The sequence below is a fragment of the Microtus oregoni genome, unplaced genomic scaffold, assembly GCF_018167655.1.
Source record: "Microtus oregoni isolate MIOR12 unplaced genomic scaffold, Mior012 000091F_ref0000469, whole genome shotgun sequence".
Lineage (NCBI taxonomy): Eukaryota > Metazoa > Chordata > Mammalia > Rodentia > Cricetidae > Microtus > Microtus oregoni.
In genome coordinates, this window is record NW_024544600.1 from 839,061 (window position 1) to 864,114 (window position 25,054).

Here is a 25,054-nt window from a genome sequence, read left to right on the forward strand (position 1 = left end):
ACACGGATCCCGGGTTGCTTTGGGGGGCGGGCTCAGCGGCGCAACTTCCGCCGCTGGGAGCTCTTCTTCCGCTCTGAGGAGTTCCTTGGGCCGTGGAGCAGGACCGCAGCTGAGGCAGGAAGAGTTGGGGCCGTGGTGACATGAAGCAGGTGGGTCCTGCAGCGGTCGCTGGGACCGGGTGATGGTACGAGAGCTGCCCCTAGCCGACGGAATCCGCTTCCCTGTCCGGTGTCCGTCTTTGGTTCGGTCCGACCCTTCCCACGCCCCTCGCGCTCCGGGTTCCGCCCCCTTCCTCTCTGCCGGCTGCTGCTTTGCGCGCGGGGCTGGGGAGCGGGTGTTTTGGTCTTTACCCAGCCAGAGGGCCTGGGAGGCGTCTGTGGTCGCTTTCCTAAGCATTCTTCTTGATAACGAAAGGAAAGACGAGGGGTCGGTATCTGAGTATTTGTGGGGCAACGGTTGGGTGTGGGAAGGGGTCAGAATCAGAAGGAGAAAAACATACTTATCAATAGTCTGCATCTCTGCCCGCCACTGTTTTCTCTAACTTCGGTTGGAAACATCCACGAGTAACTTCCTAATGATATCAGAAAGGTCCTTTAAACTTTTCTTTATTCCTCAGAAGTGCCTATTACCATTGGTTCTCATTCCTGACATGCTCCCACCCTTTGATTCTCTTATATTTCCTGATTTTTTTTTATCCCTGCCTCTGACAGGAGGTTAGAAGTACCGCTTCACATTCTCTCTGACCCAGCTCTCCTCTCTGTGCACTGATCTTGGATGGCCTCATCCACTGTTGTAGCTTCAGGTCTACTGACTATATCCAGATTGACGACACACATCCCTTTTCAGGGTCTCTTAAATTGTCAAGCTGTCTCTGCCTCCTCCTTCACTTCAGATGGAGTGTGCGTGTTTCAAAACTGAGCTGATCTTTTTTTTTTTTTATTTTTTGGTTTTTCGAGACAGGGTTTCTTTGTAGCTTTTGGAGCCTGTCCTGGAACTAGCTCTTGTAGACCAGGCTGGCCTCGAACTCAGAGATCCGCCTGCCTCTGCCTCCTGAGTGCTGGGATTAAAGGTGTGCACCACCACCGCCCAGCTCCTAGCTGATCTTTTATCTGTAAATTCATCCCTCCACTTTTGTCTTATCCCAAAGAGGAACTCCAGAGTCGCCTTACACCCTTGACCCTCAGTGTGCCCAGAGGTGTCAGGAGAGCTAACTCCTGAACCTTCTCTGTTACCACCCTTGTTACCAGCTTCTCACCAGACCCAGCTTGAGGTCCTAACTGCTTGAGGCCTAGTCTCCAGACTCCAGCTGTTGCAGACTTTGAGATCACAAGTCTGATGGTGTCATTTCCTTCCTTATGGTTCTTTGCTTGCTTCCCATTGCCTGTGGAGAAAGGCTGAACCCCTAACAAGATTTAGGGGAGTGCACTTTGGCTGTGTTCTTCGCTGTAAATCTCAAGGACGTGCCTTGCTCACAGAAGATTCTAGTTTCCTTGTGTCTTTGTACATATCAGCTCCTCTTTCCTCTCTGGTCAGTTGGGCTTCCATCTAACTTGTCTCTAGTGTCCTGCTTAGACGGCACAATCTCCACACCACCTCCCTCTACCCCCAAAGGTTGGATGCCTCTTTTTGTTAACACCCTTAGCAGCATGGCTGAGAATACAAACCTCTGCACCAGACCACTTGGATTCTGATAGTGTCTCGAGACCTGGATGATCAAGTCAGTACCTCACTTCCTCATCTGGAAAAATGGAGATAGTAATGTGTTTACTTGTAGAGTTGTGAGGACAAATGAAAAAGCTCATGCATAAAAGGCAAAATTATCAGGTCATCAAGCTAGTGGTGTTGCACGCCTTTAATCCCAGCAATTAAGAGGCAGAGGTAGGTACATCTCTGTGAGTTCCATGCCAGCCCGGTCTACAGAGTGAGTTCCAGGACAGACAGAGCTATACAGAGAGACCCTGTCTCGAAAAAAGAAGCAAGCAAACAAAAAAACTCTCAGGCCTCTGAGTGCCCAATAGGCGCACATTAGTTAACATGACTTACAGAAGAACATGCTAGTTCTTCTTTATGACTTTTCATGATGGATGTGGCTTACTTCTCATTCTGTCCTTGGGTCCTAAATGAAACCTTGCACTGGAAGGTACCGGGAACAGGAGCTGTACTTACTGACTAAAGATTCAGGGTTGAAAAGAACCCAGGCGTAGAGACCATGGTGGACTCAGAGAAAGGAGAGCTGGTCCTTCTCTGTGGAGTGACTTCTTTCCATGATTGCTATGAGGAAATACCCCTAAACTTTGGAGTAGAAAGGGATGATACCGTGGGGATGCCCTAAAATGTTGGTGTTTGGGGTCATTTTGGATGTCTAGGCCTTTGTTGCTGCCTTTTTTTTTTTTTAAAGAATTTTTTGGTTTGGTTTGGTTTGTTTCTTTTGAAAAAGTTTTTCTGTGTAGCTTTAGCTGTCCTGGAACTTGCTCTGTAGACCATGCAGGCCTTGAACTCAGAGATCCACCTGCCTCCCAAGTGCTGGAATGAAAGGCGTGTACAGCCATGCCCAGCTTTTTTTCTCCCTTTTAAAAGATTTTGAAATTTGCCAGGCCACGGTGGCACACACCTTTAATCTCAGTACTCTGAAGGCAGAGGCAGGAGGATCTTTGTGAGTTCAAGGCCAACCTGGTCTATAGAGAGAGTGCCAGGACAGGCTACAAAGCTATATAGAGAAACCCTGTCTCAAAAAAAATGAAATTTTTTATGTACATGAGTGTTTTATTTGCATGTACGTCTGTACACTGTGTATGCCACATGCCCTTGGCGGTCAGAAGAGAGTATTGAGTTAATGGACGGGTGTGTGTGCTAAGAATCACACCAGTGAGCATTCTTCCACCCTCTGTTGCTCCTTTGCCTCCAGGGTTGTGCATCTCCCCCAAACCCAATTTCCCCATGAGGTGGATTCTTCTAGGCCTCAGGTAGCTCCTCCTCCCTGTGATCTCTTCTCACTGCTGCCCAGGGCAGAGGCTTCCTTCTCTGGGAGGTGTGGGGGAATGCTTGTTGCCTCCATTCTACAGATGAGGAAGCTGAGCCTTTGAGGGAGGTTGGTTCAAAGTCACTTGGTAGAGATTTAAAGCCTTTACCTTAATTTCAAATGCATAGCCATGACCCAGGCTCTGCTTCTGTCTCAGTGGTGTCCACGAGAGCAGCTAGCATATCAATGGGACAGAGGACAGCGGAGAGCATGCCCTTTTGTCAGTTGTGTGCCCCTCTGAAAGTTTCCTGGCTGGAGTGAGGCAAATGTGGGCTTTCATCTGGTCAGAGCTGGGCCTGGGAGGAGCCTGTGCAGTCGACAGCTCCCTGTGAGACACTGGCCTTTCCAGACTGACTCTGGGAACTGGACTTCCTCAGTTTTTACCCAGTATCACTAAAGAATGGAGTAGAGTCTGAGCCGCCAACCCTAGCAGGTCAGAAGCCGCAGAGTCACTGAACTAGGGGCATTCTGGCGGGGCAGGATGGGGTGGGGAGTGTTGGGCAAACCTGACACGTGGCTGTGCTTTCCTGAAACCACGGCTAGGAAGGAGTGGCTCTCCCCGTGCTAGCCTGACTCTTCTCCCCATTTCCGCCGGAGGAAAGGGGAAATGGAATCACTGTGGGTTTGCAGCCATGCATCTCTCTGCTGCTGTATGCCCTGGTCTCCTTAAACTTCCACTTCCCCAGGGCCAGGGAATGTCCCTAGCCCTCTGTGGGTGTATGGTTAGGGAGCAATAGGTCACTTGTTCCTAGGCTGAGGGCAGGAGTCACCAGACAGAAGAACCATCCTTGATAAACTTCCTGATAAGCTTCCTGAGACAGAGTCCTCCTGTCCAGTAGCCAAGTGGGTACAGTGCCCTGCTGTATGTGCCTGGCCCAGGGCCTTGCGTTGCGTGGCAGGGACACCATGTAGGTGGAATTTCTCAGTCCTTCAAGTCCTATTAAGTAGATACTCTCTGAGCCAGGCGGTGGTGGCACACATCTTTAATCCCAGCCCTCAGGAGGCAGAGACAGGTAGATCTGTGTGAGTTCCAGGCCAGACTGGTCTACAGAGAGAGTTCCAGGACAGCCAGGGCTACACAGAAAAACCCTGTCAAGAAGGGGGGGGAAAGGTAGGTACTATTTGATGTCCATTTTACAGGGAAGGGACCTGTGGATGAGACTTGGTGACTTGGTCAAGGACACAGCCCAACAAGAAATAATCTTGGGCTTTTATTTAGGTCCGGCGCTGACCTCAGACCTGCTCCCTCTCTGCAATCCCATAGAATAGCCTGAGACTAGCCGCTGTGACCTGGACAGCCAAAGCTCAGGTCTAGCTATGAGATAGGGGTGGTGCTGACCTGGAGTCCTGAGGTCAGAGGAACCTCCATGGTAGAGGAAATCTTTGCTTAGACAGTGACATTTGAACTCTGAAGGGCAGGAGTTCTCTGGTAGTGGAGGAGGTTGTTCTGGAATGAGGAAGTGGGGAGCCTGCTGTGCTGTGTTTGGGAGTCACCCTCAGTAGAGTGGGATAGGATATTAAACCCCATGTCTAGAGAAAAGTGTGAGGTTCCTTCCTCTTAATGTTCCTTATCCAAGAGATTTAACTCAGTCAGGGCCTTCTCTGCATTGCCATAGGGCAGCCGCCCTGCCCTGGTGCGGCCACTCTGCCGACTGGTGCCTGGGAAATGAGTTCCCTTGTTGGTTTTGGAGGAGCCAGAGCTCTGAGCAGGGCAGGATGCCAGACAGGCAGGATTCAATTTCAGGAAGATTGCTTTGAGGGCCGGACATGAGTGACCCTGCACATCCCTGCCCCTGTCAGAGAGAGGAGCCCGTCAGGAAGGAGCCACCGCACGCTTCCCTGGTGTGCTTCCCCGGGCCTGCTGCAGTGGGCCCGATGAGGGACTCCCCAGTGCTGTCGTGGAGTTTAACTTCCGCTGTGAGAAGATGGCAGAAAACATAGAAAGCAACAGTGTAAGAACAGACAGTGCTGTGACCAAGAGGAAAACAGAAGAGAAGGGAGCTTAAATCTGGGGCTGAGGAAAGTTCTTTCTACAGCGAGGTTTCCATAGAAACCAGGATGGAGTAAGGGGACAGCTGTGCAAGAGTCCCCAACCTGGAGTTGGAAGAAGGTTGATATGTCCAGGGACAGCGAGGGAGCAATGTGGCTGGCGTGGAGAGTTCAGAGGGGAAGAGACCAAGGGGTGTGCTGTGACGTGGAGTGGGAGCCTTGGCCTTTGTTCTACTTGAGCCGGAAGCCACTGAGGATAGGGCCTTTGGGAGATGTCTGACCTAGCGTTAGGAATAGACTCTGGTCAAGTGCAAGGTGGAAGGAAGGAGATGGATCTGTGAGAGATGCCTCAGGCCGGCTGACATGGAAGGAACTGATAGTCGAGCCTGATTTTGTCGGATGTGGTGAGGAGGCCCTGGCTCCCCAGGTGAAGGCTGAATGGCTGCTGATCTTGAGGGCTTACAGAGCCTCCCCTGTATTAGGTCTCAGCTCAGTGGAGAGACCCCTGGAGTGGGTCAGCTGGGCCCGTCTATAAGGTAGCAGTGGGCAGGTTTGGGAACTCAACCTCCTCCTTCCTAGGGTGTGTGTGTGTGTGTGTGTGTGTGTGTATGTGTGTGTGTGTGTGTGTGTGTGATGAAGGAGGCAGTGTGCATAGGGAGGCACGAGCCCCTACCAGCTGGGCTCACCTCTGTGCTTGCAGGCGGCCCCAGGCCAGCCTGTCTTTCCGACCCAAAGCCTGTCTCTAGCCTGGCTGCTTACTCACTTTTAACATGGGCATCCTGACCCAAAGACTCATGGATTCTTTCCCTGCGGAAGAGGCAGACAGAGGCAGATGTGTCAGGAATGTTGTAAGCCATCGGAGCAAATGGGTCCCTCCCTCTTTCTGCCAGCCCTGTGGTGCCCAGGAGGTACTGATGTTTGTCCCAGTCTACAGAAGAGGGAGAGAGAAGTGCTCCTCCTCCCAGTGAGTGCTCCTCCTCCCAGCCTGGAGCCCCTTTCTCACCTGACTCCTCTGACTCTCCTGTAGTAAGTTAGAGTCCCCCACATCAAACCAGAGGCTTACATTTCTTGGGGAGCGTGGTGCCTCCTGGAATGGACTGCCTGTCTGTCCTCAGGAAGTATTTGGAATTCCTGTAGAATCCACTTTTCCAGGCACTTCTGTCTCCTTGTACTGCCAGACAGTCCAGGCCAACACTATGCTGCCAGTGAGCGGGTACAGCAGGTACAGAAACCGAGGCTTTAACAAATAAGTCACATGGCACACACTTGCCTTGGGCAGGAAGTGCCCACTGGGTGCTGTAGTCCACCGAATTGGGAGCTGCAGGCAGGTGGCTGCGGCCTCTGGCCGGCCTGGGGAAGAGAGCTATAAGAACCTTGTCTGTGATCCTGCCACCGAAGGGCCCAATTTTGACAGTTGGGGGTCTTCCTACTGCTTCCCTCATCTGCATGGAAAGGTAACAGGAAGGGTCAGTGCATCCTGGCATACTTCCTAAGACCCTTTACAGGGAGCCAGGGCAGATCCCAGCCTCTGCCCCCACCCTAGCCTGGGAATCTACCTTTGCCTGGAGTTGGATTTGGCCTTCTGTATCCCCCAGAATGAGGAGCTGGGGAGCTAGTTCTGTGGCACCCAGCAGGTTGATTGTAGAGTACAGCTTGGAACCCAAGCCTTTTGGAGTGTCTCTTAATCTGTCCTGTGGTGAGCATAGTCTCAACACACCACAACAAAGCTCTCTGTTGCCCTTTTATTGGCTACCTATGCACCTCAGCCACTAACCAAGCCCTCCCTCCCCTCTGACACTTATACAAATAGCATCCCTGTGAGGTTAGAATTTTAGTGCCTCCAGTGTTTGTAGAAGGTAGGCTTGTAAAACTTGGGGGTGGTGAGGAACCAATGGGCAGGAGAGCAAGGAATCGGTATGCGTGATAAAACAGGTAACAGAGTTTGCCGGTGTTAACACTTTTAAGTGTGTAGTCCAGGTGTGCTAAGTATATTGTCTATTTATAGCTTGTGAGCTGTAGAGAGATGGCTCAGCGGTGAAGAACTCTTGCTCTTTCAGAGGCCTGGAGTTCATTCAGTTCCCAGCTAAAAGCTGCCTGTAACTGCAGCTCTGGGAATACAACACCCTCTTCTGGCCTTGAAGAATACCCACGTGCAAGTGCATACATCCACAAACACATACACATAAAATAAATAATAAAGTAAATGCTTTTTAAAAAATGCAACTTAGGAGGTGTTGGAGATCGGTTAAAAGCATGGACTGCCCTTCCAGAAGACCCAAGTTCAAGTCCCAGCACCTGCATGGAAGATTACGACCCTCAGTAACTCCAGTTCCAGGGGATCCAGTGCCCTGTTCTCGCCTCTGAGAGCACCAGACACACGTGGTGCACAGACATGCATGCAGGCAAAACACTCACACACATAAAATACATCAAATTGGGGCTGGAGAGATGGCTCAGAGGTTAAGAGCATTGCCTGCTCTACCAAAGGTCCTGAGTTCAATTCCCAGCAACCACATGGTGACTCACAACCATCTGTAATGAGATCTGGTGCCCTTTTCTGGCCAGCAGGCATACACACAGACAAAATATTGTATACATGATAAATAAAAAATACATCAAATTAAGAACAAAACAGAACAGCTTGGGGCTGGGGATGCAGCTCAGCTCAGGAGTTGTAGAGTGCTCGCTGCAGAGGCCGGCAGCTCTTACCTGTCATCCCCGCACTCGGGAGTTAAAGCAGGAGGATCAGAGTTCATTGTCATCCGCACAGCCTGAGATACACGAGACCGCGTCTCAGAAAAGAAACTAAACATACACTCGGAAGCTGTGGCTATCATTCCCGATTCTCCGTGTAAGACTCGGGGCTCCACCTGCCGTGCCGACAACAGTGAAAATGGGGAGACTGAGTCTCAGCAAGGTTCTGCTTTGCCCTGGGTTGCAGGGCCCGGGAGGGGACAAGCCAGACTTTGAACTCTATCCATTCTACTTATTTATTTGTTTTGGCTGCAGTGCTGGGGCTGTGCGTGCTGGGCAGCTGGGCTTGACCACAATGCCGCATCCTGCATCCGTTCCTTGTATTTGTTTCCTCCGCAGTCTGCCGCCCAGCTCAACAGCCCGCTGCAAGTTGGGCTTCTACCACGTAACCTGGGAGTCAGAGAAAGAAGGCTGGGGTAGCGAGTGAGGTTGCGGTGACCCCTCCCTCCTTGCCTCTGAAGGAAGTGGAAGCCCAGAGCTTGACCGCCCTGGGCTTACACACCTGCTTTGACCATCCCTCCCCCCCCTTCCTCTTCCACCCTAGGGTGGGTGACAGAACTTCTGGCCCCTCCTACCCTGCTCTCCCAAGCCTTCACAGCTCAGCTTCCACAGGCACACAGGTGTCAAGTCTGCAGCCATCCCAGGCGGGCTGCTGCTTCATGCCACGCGTGCGCTCCTCTCCCAACACCTCTGGAGGCGCCTGGGAGGGGCCGGAGACAGCAGGCAGGGGGCTTGGGGGCGGGGTGCCGCTCTCGGGGCTTCATTTCTGTCTCCAGCCGGCTGTTCTTCTGATGGCTGCCAGCGTCTGTCCTCTGGGCTGAACAAGTGCGTAGGGGACTCCTAAGGGCAGGTTGGATGAACCAGGCTTCATGCTGAGTCCCAGGAGGTCTCCAGGGTGACGCTGGGACCAGAGAAAAGCTGATGTGTGGGTCTCTCACAGCCACTACCCACAATAGACTGGATTTTGGTTCTTGTAAGTTAAGGATAGGACCCTGTGCATGCTAAGTTTGCCTTAGCCACACCTGGGTACCAGGAATCTTTGGTTTTTGTCCAAAGATTCAGATAAAGTTTCATTTATTTATTTATTTATTAGTTTCTCTTGTTTAGAAGCAGAAGTTTATAAATAAGGCCTTGCCATAGTGGCTCAGAGTTGCCTGTGGTCTCCTCTGGGGACCGGCACTTCAGCTCTCTGGGGATTTGGAGGTGGTTTTGTGAGGAGGGTGGCTCTTGGCCAGCCTCTTGTCAGCCATTCTGTAAGCCCCCGTGCGTGGCTCCCACATGCTGGCATCTTCGGCTCCCCCAGGCCCCCAGCACCTCTGCTCTCAGCTCGGCTCTGAGTCTCTCGCCTCCACAAGGATGTCTGGGTGTGAGTTTCAGGGCGGTTGTGCTCCAAGTGTGTCTCACACCCAAGCTGCTGCCACCGAAGTCCTGTGCCCAGGGAGGGACGGGATGCCAGTAAGAGGAGAGGACCATGTGAGAAGCCACAGCACTGAGAAGTGAGCTAGGCAAAGTGGGGGAGGGCGGAGAATAAAAGATGAGAGAGGAAGGGAGAGGCACAGGGATGCTGGGGTGCAGAGAGAGGCTCCCGAGTGGGGGAGAAATGGAGATGAAGGCCCAGACAGACATGGGTGACAGTATTTCCCGTGGGCTGTGGGCAAACAGGCGTTCTCATACATTACGCCAGGAATGCCAACTGCCAAGGGAATTTGGCAGTGCCTAACAAAACCACACATGCAGGATGACCCAGCAATACTGCTTCTAGGGAATTCTTATCTGGAAGATAGACTCCCGACAGCGTGAAAATGTACACATACCACGTAACACAATGTAGTGTTTCTGCTCATTACAAATATAAATGTTTGTCCATAGGCCATGGATTCGGTAAGATGTATTTCATCTGTCAGCTGCAGTTGCGAGGGCTGGGGATACAGTCCAGCGGCACAGTGCTTGCCAGGCACGCACCGCACACAGCCTTCTTCGATCCCCAGTACAGGGTGGGGAAAGGGTATTTATAGAGTACTAAGGCTCGCGTGGTGGTTTGACTGTGAATTCCAGCTCTCAGGAGGCAAGAGTGGATTTTGAGTTTGAGGTCAGCCTGGCCTAGGTAGGGAGAACTAGTCTTAAAAAAGTAACAGTCAGTTTTATAAGCAAATGAAGAAGGTTGCTCTGTTGGGCAGTAACTCAGCTGTTAGAGTGTTGGCTAATCTTGCAGGGGAAGGCAAGAGGGTCAGAAATTCAAAGGCATCCCTGGCTACTTGTAGCGTTTGAGGCAAACCTTGGATGCATGAACCCCAATCTCAAAACAACAAAATAAGGCCCCGGGCGGTGGTGGCGCACGCCTTTCATCCCAGCACTCGGGAGGCAGTGCCAATGTGTAAGGGTGTTCTGCCTGTATGTATGTCTGTGTATCACATGTATGTCTGGTGACCATGAAGGTCAGAAGAAGATGTGAAATCCCCTAGAACTAAGGTTCTGAGCTGCCACATGGGTTCTGGGAATTGAACCCTGGTCCTCTCTATATATCTATCTATCTATCTACCTACCTACCTACCTACCTACCTACCTATCTATCTACTTACCTACTTATCTATTCATTTATTCATGTTTGTTTTTGAGATAGTATCTCACTGTGTAGCTCTAGCTGTCCTGGAATTCATTGTGTTGATCAAGCTGGCCTTGAACTCACAGAGACCCTTTAAAGGCAAGCACCATTATGGACGACCCAGGTCCTCTAAAAAGGAAACAATGTTTTTAACCTCTGAGCCACCTCTCCAGCCCTGTTATTTTGGATGTGCATGCATGCATGGGGGGAGGGGCACATAGCCACAGCATGTAGAGGTCAGAGGGTATCTAGTGGAAGTCGGTGCTCCCCTTCTACCATACCAAGTGAGGGCCCAGGAATTGAACTCAGGTCACCAGGCTTGGCAGCAAGCACCTTTTCGTTTTTGTTTTGTTTCTTGATTTTTTTGAGACAAGGTTTCTCTGTGTAGCTTTGGAGCTTATCCTGGAACTCGCTCTGTAGACCAGGCCGGCCTCAAATGCAGCAATCCGCCTGACTCTGCCTCCTGAGTGCTAGGATTAAAGGTATGCCCACCACCACCCCGGCCTGGAATAATAATTTTAAAAATAGGGTATAGTTATGGATTGTATTGTGTCTCTGGAAAGGCATGTGTCCTATACCCCTGTACTACATGATGTGACCTTATCTGGAAATGGGGCTGTCACAGATGAGATGCAGTCACCCTGGAGCGAGTGGCCCCTAACCCAGGAAGTGGTTCTGTGTGACTGGTGAGACATGGGAGAGTGCTGGGCAGGACTGTGGAGTAGAGCCCTCAAGCCGGGGAGTACCAGATTGCCTGGCACCACACTGCCAGAAGCAGGGGAGCCGAACACTTCAGACAACTCTGAATGTAGACTTCTGGATTCCGGAAGCTGGGGAGGGCATGATACTTCTATGTTTTAAATTTTGTTTTTTTGTTTTCTTCCTTTTTTTTTTTACTTCTTTGTTATGCTGGGGGTTGAACTGTGGGTTTCTTGCACATGCCAGTCAGGGGTTCTATTTCTGGGCTATGTCACCACCCCAAATTCCTGTGGATGGAGAGTTTGCTTTGAGTTTGGGTTTTTGTGCGTCAGGTGAGGGGGAGTTTGAATCTCACTCTGTATCCCAGGCCGGTCTTGAATCTGTCTTCTTTTCTCAGTTGGCTTATAGGCCCGCATCACTCCGCACAGCCCACATTTCTCTTTTATGCAAACTGGGCTGAGAGTGTAGCTCAGCTGGCAGGGTGTCTGGGCACCATGCACTAGCACCCAGGTTCACTCTCCAGCATGAACCAGCGTAGTGGTGCATGCCTTATTCCTAGCACTCAGGAGGTGGCAGCAGAAGAATCAGAGGCTCAAGGCTGTCCTTGGCTCCACAGGCCTGGGCTACAGGAGACCCTGTCCTTCAAATCTCTGGGAGAAAGATGAAAAGAAAGAGAGAAAACAGCTGGGCTGTGATGGTGCATGTCTTTAATCTCAGCACTCGGGAGGCAGAGGCAGGCGGATCTCTGAGTTCGAGGCCAGCCTGGTCTACAGAGCGAGTTCCAGGACAGCCAGGGCTACACAGAGAAACCCTGTCTGGAAGAAACAAAAGTGGGAGCCGGGCGGTGGTGGCGCACGCCTTTAATCCCAGCACTCAGGAGGCAAGAGGCAGGCGGATCTCTGTGAGTTCGAGACCAGCCTGGTCTACAAGAGCTAGTTCCAGGACAGGCTCCAAAACCACAGAGAAACCCTGTCTCGAAAAAAGCAAAAAACAAAAAACAAAACAAAACAAAACAAAAAAAAAAAACAAAAGTGGGTTCTAAGCTGCTCTGAACTGCAGAGTTCCTGTCAGCATGGCGGATTTGCTGGTAGAAGGTGACTTTGTGAAAGACAGGAGGAGATGAAGCCAGAGAGGCAGGGGGAGTGGGAGAGCACACGAGAAAATGTCACTAGCCCTGGAGCTGTGTCACAGGGAGGGATGTGCCGAGTCTCCAGTCTGGCATCGAGCCCATGATGGATGCTGGCGAGTCCCATTGGCCCTGGCCTGTCACATCCCCTCTACTGACGGCTTCTTCTGGAGCTGAGCTGAACTCCCCCAGCACTCTCTAGGTGACCACGTACTGGGGTGTCCTAGGTTCTTTCAGGTGACTTTGGGGTCTCTGCTGAGAGCAGTCTGTCTGCCTCTGTTTGTGGGGTTTGCTCAGGCAGAGGGTGAACCCTCTGTTGGCCACAAACTGAGTCCCCTTTAGGACTTGGTAGGTTAAGGACCCGGAAAGTGTCAGAGGGAAAAGAAGTTTAAAATCGACAACACCAGCAGAGGGTGGTGGCTCCATCCACCTTTGTGAATGTGGACAGATGTCCAGGACTCCCCCTCCACTAGCCCCCCCCCCCCCCCCCAGCTGCTGCTCTGATTCGTGCTGGAGTTAGCTGCTCTCTGCCCCTACCCAGGGAGCTCAGCAGATCAGTGCCTCCTGGAACTTCGTCATGGGGTCTCTGTGGCACCAGAGGACTGAGACTCACTTTGTCTTTGAGTTCATCAGAGTTTCTGCGGTTGCATAGGAGGCTCAGGCCTAGATACGTCCACTTGTTCCAGAGCCTTGACTGTCTCACCGATATGAAGATCTATCCTGTCCTGCTTGGGCACAAAGGTGGCCATGGCCATGCGGACTGTGGGCAACAACCCTGGATTAGATTTGCTGTGCATCATGGAGCTGAGGGCCAGGAGACTTCTGCAGTGTTCATGTATCCAACAGTCAGTTAGGAAGGACCTGTTGTCTGGCACACATGGTGCCAGCTCCTGAGAGACAGCAGTGACCAAGTCAACCGAAGCCCTGTGCCTGCCCTTGGACGTCACTGTCCAGTGGGAGAAAGGCTAAAGCATGAAGATGAGATTTCAGATAGCAGTGAGCTCACTGAAGGAAGGGAAACGGTGGGCGGTGCCTGACTGTGAGTGGAGGCTGGGAAGGGCCACTGTGTGGGCAGAGCCTTAGGGCTGGGGAAGAACATTCCAGACAACAGGAAGGCCAGACTCTAGGGCTGGAGACAGACCAGGCTACCACATGGAGGGACGCAACCAAAGGCCCAAGTGGCTGTGATAAGTCAGGGGTCAGGGTGTTGCCCAGTTCGCAGAGCTGGGCACAGTGCCCACCCTACCTCACCCACCCTCCTGCCAGGATTTGGGGAGCTGAGGGAGGGTGGGAGGTGGAGGGAGGGAGGTTTCTGCTTCTGAACAACTCCTCCAGCTGCCTTGTGAGGAAGGGTTGTCGAAGGTGAAGAGCTAGCAGCAGTCGGGCCTGGCATGGGTGTTTGAGCTACCGAGCAGGGACCAAGGTGTGCTAGGTCCAGACCCACTGAGACAAGGCTCCAGAATCCCTCCCAGTTGCCACGGATTAGGGGTGGAGGGGCCGGCCTGCCGCTGGGAGGGAATGTGGCTTTGTCCTGTGAGAACAAAGAACAGAGCCTGGGGCCCTCTTCTCCTGGGCGTGGGGGCTGGCCAGATGCTGTTGACAGGACTTGGGGCTGAGCTTCAGCGAGTGCAGGAACAGACTATAGCCCCAAGATCCAGAGTAAGTGCCCCGCTAGGGCATCCCAGAACCTTCAGGCAGCAGGACTGAGCAAGGGGGATGCTCAAATCTTGCTGCCTCATAATGCCTTATTCATAAGAGGATTTGAGCAGAGCTATGGGCCTTGGTGTAGGACAGGGGAGTAGGGTACCTGGGAGGTGGTATTCCTGGACCTCCAGGGCCCTGACAGCCACTTCCCTCTTCCCCTAGCCCTGCGGCTGAGGCCTCCTTGTCCCCACTTCAACGTGGGGGCCCACCAGGATGAGCAAGCTGCCTAGTGAGCTGGCCTGTGACTTGGAGCGCAGTCTGCCAGCCCTGGCCTCCCTGGGCAGTTCCCTGTCCCGCAGCCAGAGCCTGACATCACACCTCATCCCACCACCCCCGGAGAGACGCAGGGCCATCTCCGACGTCCGCCGCACCTTCTGTCTCTTTGTCACCTTCGACCTGCTCTTCATCTCCCTCCTATGGATCATCGAGCTAAATGTGAGTTGGGGGTCACGTGGGGGAGGCCTTCACCTGCTTCCTAGTCCACCTGCTTGCAGCATGTGAGGGTCGTTGGGCCTCACTCATGGAGTTGATCTGAGTTAAGTGGAGAACGGAAAATAAGAATAGCTGTAGTTATTTTCCACGTAAAGAGAGGGAACGGTACCTGGGGGGCGAGGGGATCAGAGGGGTTGTCCTAGGCTCCCCAGCAAGAATGCCAACAGATCTCTAGCTCCAGAGCTGTGTGCTCGGCTTCTGCATCATACTGCCCCCTAGTGGTGACTCTGCGAACAGGAGGAGAAATGCCTCCAGCCAGCCGAGCAGAGGATATTTTTTTTCTTTCTTTCTGCCTTACTTTGCTCTCTGGCTCAAGTTCATCCATCTATTAATCAAACGTGCTCGGAGGCCCTGCGGTGCCCCAGGTGCTGTGCTAAAGGCAGAGAATACAGTGGGGTGAAAACTCCCAGTTCCTGGTTAGTGGCCCTGGTTTGGGGGGATCTGCCTGGTGGCCTGGAGATGAAACTGTCTCAGAGTGCAATGTCCACACCCCAATAATGCTTCTGACTGAACCTCAGCATACACAAAGTCAGAAGCCCTGAAACTGGGTGTTCCCGGCCTGGCCCCGCTCAGTTTTTTCTCTGTTAATGTGTGGTCTCAGTCCCCAGGGCCCCGTGTTAGCGTGGGTTCATAGTCAGAGTTAGAGTTGGCAAACATCCTTTTTCCAGGTCTCAGACTTGCCTTTCTTGGTATAAGTGGAGAGTTTGGGAAGGGGTTAGTTAGCAGCAAGATGGCAAGAAGTCCATTTGCCTCTAATCACATTGAACTGGAAGGGTAAGGCAGAGCCCTGAGGGTGGGTCAGATGAATTGGTACCCTGGGGGTGATGCAGGAACCACTGAAGAGGGCACTGGGTTATGTTACTGATACAGGGCTGAGCTTCTAGGGTCCCGGGCGTCTTCCTTTTGAAGGTCCCAGATAGCATCCAAGCAGCCCTACAGCTCACCCACACCCCTAATTCAATGCATATTTTATAACCCGAGAAGATCTGGGAGAATGTTGATAATTTTGCTTTTGAAATTCTTCCGCTGACAGCTGTGATTGCTCAGCAGTCATCAGGCAGCCTTGAGCGTTCCCGCGATGCGATGCGAGAGAGCCTATCCCGCAAACACACTGCTGTAACACAGATGTAACGAAAAGATTCAGGATACCGGATTGAACTCTTAGTGCAGTCAGTGTGACATTTTGCTGGGCAGACAAAGGGGAGAAAAGGTGTCTTTTTGAGATGGGGTGCATGCGTAACCCAGGCTGGCTTTGAACTCAGTCATGCACTCACCTCAGCCTCTTGAGCACGGATGTTACAGGTGTGTCCCCTGTGCCTGCCTGAAGATGTTATTGGTGTTCAGTTTGTTAGTTTTGTTTTATGTTAGGGGAGAGGGAGAGTGAGTTGGGGGGCGCATGCCTGTGGAATCTGTTATCTTCTCCCATCTTCCCGTGCACTGGGGTCAGACCTAGACACTCAGGTCCTCATTACCAGGTAGCAAGCACCTTTACTAACCGATCTGTCTTATTGGCCTCACTTAGGAGATTTCTAAAGGTCCCTAATGTTGGCTCACCCCAAGATCCAGGCTCAGTGGCCTGATCTTTTAACAGGTGTCCCCAAACTGGTTGTAACACACACGTGTAATCGTAGCACTTGGGAAACAGAGGCAAGGATTTTAAAGACATCCTTATCTACGTGGTGAGCTGGAAGCCAGCCTGGATCAAACAAACTCCCCCAGGAAAGCACTCCAATGTGTAGATGACCTGCCAGAATGGGGGACCTCCAGTCTAGCAGATTGTTAAGGGTCCTCTGGGGCTCCGTTACCAAAATCCTCCCTTCTCAGGGGTGCATGTCTATCCCCTCTGAGGAGTTGGGATACAGTCTGGCTCTTGGAATCTGTCCAGAGTCCCTAGTCTCCCAGATCCCTGGACATTGGCATCTGTGCCATGGTGTTAAGGCTCTGGGTGAAGATCCATGGTGGACTGGGCAGGGACAGGAGCAAGCCGAGGGGCTGACTTTCCTTGCTGGCTTCTCAAGGCACAGCAGTAGCATTGTGATGGATCTCACCCATTAAACACAAACCTAATTCATTGATTTGCTACCTGGGGCTCTGTCTAACACCACTGCCCAGCCCAGCCCCCCTCGTGGATGGTGGCTGGCAAGATGGAGAACCACGGTGCTAGGAAGGAAATGAGATTACAGAAGAGGCGTCTCCAGGACACGTCTGCTAGCTTTGTGTGGGTCTACCACCTCCCCTGCACAGCCCACCGGCCTCCAGGCCTCCTTTATAGGCAGTACACTTGAACCCAGCTTGGCCTGTGTGGCCTGCCTGAGGTCTTGGGCTGGTGGCTCAACTCTCTTGTAGCCTCACCCACCTGGATGGTGGCTTATCATTTCTAACTTTCCTCTGGATCCCCTTGGCTTGGGCTCCTCACCATCCTTTGAGGTGGGGCAGGACCTCAGAACCCCTCTGTCTTCCTCCCTAGACCAACACCGGCATCCGGAGAAACCTGGAGCAGGAGATCATCCACTACAGCTTCCAGAGCTCTTTCTTTGACATCTTTGTGAGTGACCCCGGGTTCCAAGACGGTGCAGTTTGGCTGGGTTCTCCTTCTGCATGCCACACACAGCCAGAAGGGGAGGGGCAGCTCTATCTCCTGGTGGTCCTCAGACCTCACAAAGCTCCTAAGCAGGGCCCCACCTTCTGAGAGCCCAAGGTTGGGGCAGAGAGAGGACTTCTGAGTAGGAAGTTTACATGCCACTGTCCTCACCTGAGGTGGGGGTGCACTGCAGCAGAGCTGTGGAGGCCAGCCGGCACCTGATGTTACACCGCCGCCCCTCTCCACCAGGTTCTGGCTTTCTTCCGCTTCTCTGGGCTGCTGCTGGGCTATGCTGTGCTGCGGCTCCGGCACTGGTGGGTGATTGCGGTAAGATGCCCGCTGTGGCAACTCTGAGGCCTCCCCTGGTAGGGACTGGTGTGAGGGCTGCATGGGAAGGACTCACTCCCCAGCCTCCGCCTTCCCCCTTGCCCTGCTGTCTGCCCAGCAGGTCACCACCCTGGTGTCCAGTGCGTTCCTCATCGTCAAGGTCATCCTCTCGGAGGTCAGTGGCTCAGGCTGGCTCAGGCGCTAGCTGGTCTGATGGGCATCTACCCCGAGGGTGGACTTCTCTTCTGCAGGGGTTGGGGTGTCTGTTTCTGCTATGGCGGAGAGGAGGAGATCTTCTTCCTCATTATTTGCAAGGAGTCGTCCTTATTGGCTTCCCCGACTTACACTACTGCCACCCTGAGGTTTAGTAATCTTTTCTCTACACGCACGCACACAACCTTGTTTGTTTGGTTTTCGAGACAGGGTTGCTCTCTGTAGCTTTGGAGCCTGTCCTGGGACTTGCTGTGTACACCAGACTGGCGTCAAACTCACAGAGGTGCTCTTGCTTCTGCTTCCTGAGTACTAGGATTAAAGGCGCATGCCACCACTACCAGTCCTGTTTAATTGCTTGTTTTTGAGACAGGGACTTGTTATATGTAGCCCTGGCTGGCTTAGAACTTACTATGAAGACCAGACTGGCTTCCAACTCAGAACTCTTCCTGCCTCTGCCTCCCTAGTGCACCACCACCCCTGACATTTTTTCATTAAAGCAGGATTTCACATGGCGGTAACCATGAACTTATCCTCCTGCCTCTACTGCCCTAACCTGGGATTACAAGCGGGTGCCACCTCGCTGATCTCTAAAGTTCTGGGGCTGGAACCCAGAGGCCTGTACACATTAGGCAAGCGTTCTACTACCTGAGACACACCTAGCCAGAATCAGTTTTTCCTGCCACACATATAATTCATCTTAGAGACATATGCCATAGCCAGTCCCTAAATAGCTGCTACCAAACGTAGGGTATATACTAGTCCGACTATTCTAAGCTGGTGGCCTCAGAAGGGGGCTCTAGGTTTGGGGTAACCTCCTGCCTTGTTCTTTTCCTGTCTCAGCTGCTCAGCAAAGGGGCATTCGGCTACCTACTTCCCATTGTCTCTTTTGTCCTGGCCTGGTTGGAGACCTGGTTCCTTGATTTCAAAGTCCTACCCCAGGAGGCTGAAGAGGAGAGATGTGAGTGCTGGGGGTTAGGCTTGGCCGGACTGGGTTTGAGAAGGTCTTCTCGGCTCTGAGTGGGAGAGTAGCATGCCTTAGTCGGTCTGAGCCCCTTTGCCACCTTATCAGCCTCTCTAAGCGCGAGGATGAGTCTGAAGCTTGCCCGGGGATAATGGCTGCCCATGTCTCCTTCTGCAGGGTATCTTGCTGCCCAGGCTGCTGTTGCCCGTGGACCTCTTCTGTTTTCCGGTGCTCTGTCTGAGGGCCAGTTCTACTCTCCCCCAGAATCCTTTGCAGGTGAGAGCTGCTGGGTGGGGAGCTGCCTCTAGGGAGGGGCTTGTGTGGGGAGCCAGGTAGGCTGGGTCTGTTCTTTCTGTTCCTTCTCTCTGGCTCCCTGGGGAAAGCCAGCAACCCTCTCCTACACACTTTTAGCCCCCACACTCTTGCACTCATCTCTGAACCCCTCCACCTCCTCCTCTCGCTCCCCACCCCCTGCCTTTGTCATCTGCTCTTGTTTCCCTGCAGGGTCTGACAACGAATCTGATGAGGAAGTCCCTGGGAAGAAAAGTTTCTCTGCCCAGGTATCTTCCTGCCCACCTCCACCCCTGCCTGGGAACGGGTCAGTGCTGTGCTCTGCCAGGCTGGACAGATTTCCCTGCAGAGGAAAGACCTCTGAGTGCCAGTTAGTGCCTGTCTATTGGAGTATCTGCCCGACCACGGGCTGGTCAGGCCCCTTGGCCCGTCCTGTGCCCGAGGACACAGGAACAGCCAGTCCTGCAGACCACAGAAAGCATGTAGGGTCAGGGGCACCAGCCTGAACCCCACATCCAGCTGGACAGGTTTCTGGAAGGAAGGGTTGTGGAATGTGTGTGTGGAGAAAGAACAGACTTGAGCCGGGAGGGCACAGACCCCCCGCTGACCCCTCTCTATTCCATTAGGAGCGGGAGTACATCCGCCAGGGGAGGGAAGCCACGGCAGTGGTGGATCAGATCCTGGCCCAGGAGGAGAACTGGAAGTTCGAGAGGAGCAATGTAAGGACCCCCTGCCCACCTGACCCCTGCCCACCTGACCCCCCTGCTGGTGGCGGGAGCCCCTGCCTACAAGAGCCCCTGCCCACCTGACCCCTGCTGGTGGCGGGAGCCCCTGCCCACAGGAGCCCCTGCCCACCTGACTCCCTGTGTGTGGCAGGAGTCTTCACCCTTTTTTCTGAGCCCTAAGAAGTGAACCTGAGGGTTGAGTAAACGAAAACCCGCCCCAGGGAGGTGGTGGATACAGAGTTGGAGCTAGCTGCAGCCTGGGGTCCAGCCATTCAGTCGGAGGCCACGCTGGGCTGGATTCTATCTCCCCATCTTCCACCACCCAGGCCTCGTCTCCCTGATGTTTGGTTTCCTGGGATTCAGGCTTTGAGGGGAAGCCAACCTGCGTCTCATGTGTGGTGTTTTGTTTCATGATCAAAAGAGCATTATCTAAAAAGATTGCAGCGAGCTGGGGAAACAGGGAAGCATGCCCGGGTCTTTGCTGGCCAGTTCCCCTGGCAGCCCTTGGCAACCTGGAGCTGTGGTTCTGGTTTGTCACGGTTCCAGTCACAGCTGAGCTGACTTTCAATGTGAGCACAGAGCTGACCTCTGCACGTGGTCCTGCTCACTAGAGCCGTCACCGTGTTCTGAAGGCTGCCCAGATGTCCCCAGAGTCCTGGGGTTTTCACCTTAGGCTGTTGGAAACCTACCTGGCCTGTCACCTGTTCCCATGCCACAAGTTCCCGTCCCCAGCAGTGCCCTCCACCCTCCTCCCTGTCACCTTCTGTCCTTGCCGCAGGAGTATGGGGACACGGTGTACACCATTGAGGTTCCCTTCCATGGCAAGACCTTCATCTTGAAGGTGAGTAGAGAAGGGGGTTCCTGTGCTCTGCTGGGGTCCTGCCGCCAAATCTCCCCGCTAGAGGGGGGTCGCTTCTCTGGCACCACCCAGCCATGACCCCCTCCTGCAGACCTTCCTGCCCTGTCCCGCTGAGCTGGTGTACCAGGAAGTGATCCTGCAGCCCGAGAGGATGGTGCTGTGGAATAAGACAGTGACTGCCTGCCAGGTGAGCCACCCGGGTCCTGCTTGCCACCTCTTATGACATGGATCGGTCACAGTCACACCTAACCGTTCCCTCCAGGGGACCTAGCTTCTCTGTATATAGTGGGTGCTGCTCTGCTTCCTTTGGAGAAGGCCATGAGGCAAGAGGCTCAGTGTGCTTACCTTATACCCAGCCCTGGGCCCATAGGTGACAGCGCCTCATAGCATAGCGTCCCTGACAGGGAGAGGCTGGTTTGGAATGCTGAGGTGCCCGGGCAATGTCGGGGCTTCCCCTGTACCTCAGATCTCCCTGGTTGGCCCTTAGATCCTGCAGCGGGTGGAGGACAGCACCCTCATCTCCTATGATGTGTCATCTGGGGCTGCAGGTGGCGTCGTGTCCCCCAGGTGAGCACCTAGGTCCTCTCTTAGCCAAGCCTCCCACGCTCGGGACCTCTGTTCTAACCTGCCTCTACCTCCCACCTCCAGGGACTTTGTGAATGTCCGGCGCATTGAGCGGCGCAGAGACCGGTACCTGTCATCTGGCATTGCTACCACACACTGTGCCAAGCCCCCCACGCACAAATATGTCAGGTGAGTCTGGCCTCCCTCGAGCTGTGACCCACTCAGGATACAGTGTGTACACCTGGAACAACCCTTCCCCTCCATGTCTGAGGCCAAAGCCCTGTTCTGTTCCCGGCCTACCAGCCTTGCCCATCTCAGCCGTAATCCTGCTAATCCTGCTGCCTGGAACCATGCCGCCGTCACCAAGGCGGAGGGGGTGTATGTGTGGTGGGCACCTGGCTGAGATAGTCCCAGGAATGGGCCGAGGAGCTGGGCGGGGGTGCTGGGTTCTGGGTTATACCTTTCTGCCTTGACTAACTGTCCTCACTGACTGTCCGGGTGCTGCCAGAGCGGGGAGGGCTGCCCTACCCCCTCCACGGCTGATCAGACTCCTGGGGTGACCCCAAGAGGTGGCTCCAGCAGAGCTGTCTTCACGAGCTTCAGATTAGGGCTCTGTGGTGCTGCCGTGGCCTTGCTAGGAGATGGGCAGGCTTGTGTCCTCTGCGTCACCTCCTTATCTGTGGCAGTAGCTTAAGTGTGCTCAGCAAAAAGGCCATGGGAGGTGAAGAGCAGCCTGCGGGCCAGCTGCCTCCTGGGAAGGCTCCCTCTTCTGGAGGCCATGCCACCCTAGGCCACTGTCACAGTTACCTTACTTCATGAGTCTGTACACAGCGGATAAGGACTGGGACGGTGGTGGGCTCCCTGCCACTGTGGGATGGGTGTGGGTGGAGGGCAGGTCCTGCCGCCCCTGGCACTGGCTCTGAGCCGCACTGAAGCAGGGATTGTCATCCATGCCCCTCTTTCCACCACAGTCCAGCTGGACCGAGACTGGGGTGAGGGTGGTTTGGGGGACCTGAGGTGTGCAGCAGCCGCCCCCTGTGGTGCTTCCCTCCTCAGGGGAGAGAATGGTCCTGGAGGCTTCATTGTGCTCAAGTCAGCCAGCAACCCCCGGGTCTGCACCTTCATCTGGATTCTTAACACGGATCTCAAGGTGAGGTCATGGCAGCGGCAGGCCCTGTGGAATGGAGTCTTGGTTGCTATGTGACCTTAACCCCTCTCTGCCCTACTCAGGGACCTCCCACTTTCAGTCTCCTTTACTGGGTTGGTGGCAAGGTCCAGGTGGCCTTCTAGCCCTGAGTTGTGGGACATATGTGATGCCCTTCTTATTCCCGATCCCTGGGTCCCCAGCAAGGATGGCGGGCTGCCAGCCCACCCCAACCTGGCTGTGTTTGTGTGGTCACAGCATGTTCCTCCCTCTGTGAGTAAAAGGACAGGGGGCCCAAGCAAATTCCAGAGCTACATCGGCCCTCTGGCCCAGGATGCCCCTGCTAGTGCGAGCTGCTGATGGGAGACCCTGTTGAAGGCTAGCTGTGCTGTGACTTCTTCCTGCCCTGTAGGGTCGCCTGCCTCGGTACCTTATCCACCAGAGCCTTGCGGCCACCATGTTTGAATTCGCCTTTCACCTGCGGCAGCGCATTGGAGAGCTGGGGGCCCGAGCTTGACAGTGTTCCCTCGCCACCCTGCAGGCCAGGGTACTGCTGCCATAGCCTTCAGAGTTGGAAAGACAGACTCTGGGCTTCCTGCTGTTCACGAAGGACCGTACCGAGCAGCGGGTAGCACCTCATTCCCTGGGCCATACCCTCCCACTGACGGGTACTGCCCGGGAATGTGGACTCTGGGGTACCCCAGGCTGGAGGAACCAGGGCAGTCCCTCCTGCCTTCTGGAGGAGGAGACTCCCGCCATGCTTCCCTAGGGATCTCAGCTTGGTCACAGGGACAGGGCTTGCCCGTTGCTGATGCGAAGGTGAAGACTCTCTCCATTCCGACTGCTAGGATGGTTTGTACTGTTAGCGAAAGGGTCTGTGACCCTTTTGCGTACACACTGCGGGATGTCAGGGCACGTGGGGCGATGGGATGGTCCCGCATCTCTGCCTCTCCATGTCCTTCCCCTCTCCCAAGGCCTCCTTGGGGACCTTTGTAATAATTTGAGCCATTTAAAAACATGAAATAAAAAAATAAAATGCCGGTTGTGGTGGTGCATGCTTTTAATCCCAGCACTTACGAGGCAAAGGCAGGTATCTCCTAAATTAGAGACCAGTTTGGTCTATATAGTAAATTCCAGGATAGCTAGGGCTACACAGATAGACCTTTTCCCCACAAAAATAAATTATTTTTTTTTTTTAAAAAAGTTTTACCTGGGGCTGGAGAGATGGCTCAGCGGTTAAGAGCATTGACTGTTCGTCCAGAGGACCTGAGTTCAATTCCCAGCAACCACATGGTGGCTCACAACCATCTGTAATGAGATCTGGTGCCCTCTGGCCTGCAGGCATCCATGGAGGCAGAATGTTGTATACATAATAAATAAATAAAATAAAATAAAAGTTTTACTTGCTATGGAACCTGGGCCTCACTGCAGAGCTGAGCCTGGAAGCCCTTGAGAGAAACACCACCTAGCCCCTCTCTCACCAGCACCCAGGCTGAGCAGTTTCTAGGTTCCCTTCCCTCAGAGGTTCTCCCGAGAGGGTCCCCAGTCAGTGCTGGAGGTTGGGGAGATGCCCAAAGAGCCACAGCAGACCTAGAGGTAGTACCTGGCTTCAGGGTTCCTGAGGTACCTGTGGTACCCCAGACACAGACCCTGGGTCTGCAAGGCTCAACTTGTCCACGTGTCCCCATTGCTCTCACTCCAGGGACAGCTTGGAGTCTGGCTTCTAGGTCCAGCTCTCTCCCCCTCCACTCCCCCCACCCCTTATGGATTTTACAGGAGTATTAGCTTGGAGCCAGGTGTATTTGTCTTGGTCCTGGCTGGGTACAAGGTAAAACAGGGCAAACCTTTCCTGAGCCTCCATTTTCTTTTCTTTTTTTTTTTATATTTATTTATTTATTATGTATACAGTATTCTATCTGTGTGTATGCCTGCAGGCCAGAAGAGGGCACCAGACCCCATTACAGATGGTTGTGAGCCACCATGTGGTTGCTGGGAATTGAACTCAGGACCTTTGGAAGAGCAGGCAATGCTCTTAACCACTGAGCCATCTCTCCAGCCCCCCTGAGCCTCCATTTTCTACTTTGTCCAAGGGAAGGGACCAGTGCCGTAGGGCTGTGAGGTAGATGATTTATGGCGTGGCAGAGGCCTCAGCCATCAGTCATGTCCAGTTCTGCATCCCCAGGAGTCCTCCACCTCTGTCACTTCTTCTGGTGGCCTTTGCTTACTCCCTCAGCAATGCCCTCTTTCCTCTCCCCCGCTCCTCACCCCCAAGCCCACCTTCTTGTTCACCAGCTTGTACCATGAATTGCTCCCTGGGTGCTTGGGTGTTCTCATGACACCTTTGTCCTCTGCTTTATGTGAGAGAGCTAGTAGCTAGTCCCCAGGTAAAACCACGGAGCTGCCAGGTCCCAGAGTTCTCCGGGTCACTCCGCTGTGGCCAGGAAAACATAGAAAGTGAGACCGGAAGAGGGTAGGGACTGTCCCCTGGTTACATAAAACATCCAGCTAGAGGCTGGTGCTGGGTCTCCTGACTGCTGAACACACACACACACACACACACACACACACCGTTTCTAGCTCACCCCATTTTCCCCACATAGGCCGCTGGGAGTGAGTGGCACCTCCCACACCTGCCTCCTACACCCTGACCTATGACCCTTAGGAGACAACTTCTCTAACCGCTGATCCTAGGGAATGAACTGACACAGAGATTCTTACCCAGGGATCTCAGGTGTGGCAATTGTGCCCCCTCCCCTGCTGGTATGTTGCTGGTTAGGAACCAGGTTTTGTGTAGATGCCTGAGGACATGGTTACATGATCTTTCTAGTGAAGGGGCCTCACTAAGGTACGCGTGCCCTTGAGCCCAGGAAGGGGAGACGGCAGCCATGGGACAGAGTGAGGGGGGCATCAATTCCTACTTCTCCTGTTCTGTTTACAGACAAGCTGCTGTCCTTCCTGGGCAAGGGGGAGCAGGCAGGGCAGAGGACCGTGCCAAGGTGGCACA

At 53.6% G+C, this 25,054-nt stretch overlaps 1 protein-coding gene across 2 annotated transcripts; it reads left to right on the plus strand.

The window, feature by feature from the left end:
• Positions 1–13: 13 nt before the first annotated feature.
• LOC121442322 (stAR-related lipid transfer protein 3) lies at positions 14–23,084 on the plus strand. 2 transcript variants are annotated; one of them, XM_041643826.1, is made up of 15 exons: positions 14–149; positions 14,056–14,328; positions 16,853–16,930; positions 17,216–17,293; positions 17,415–17,468; positions 18,347–18,464; positions 18,645–18,743; positions 18,972–19,027; positions 19,385–19,477; positions 20,262–20,324; positions 20,434–20,529; positions 20,830–20,909; positions 20,991–21,095; positions 21,963–22,056; positions 22,463–23,084. In XM_041643826.1, exons 2-15 carry the CDS (start codon positions 14,107–14,109, stop codon positions 22,565–22,567), a joined length of 1,341 nt encoding a protein of 446 aa, XP_041499760.1. In that variant the 5' UTR covers positions 14–149; positions 14,056–14,106; the 3' UTR covers positions 22,568–23,084. The 2 variants fall into 2 exon arrangements, with proteins under 2 accessions (XP_041499760.1, XP_041499761.1); XM_041643827.1 differs by lacking the exon at positions 14–149 and adding an exon at positions 167–184.
• The last annotated feature ends 1,970 nt before the right edge of the window (positions 23,085–25,054 follow it).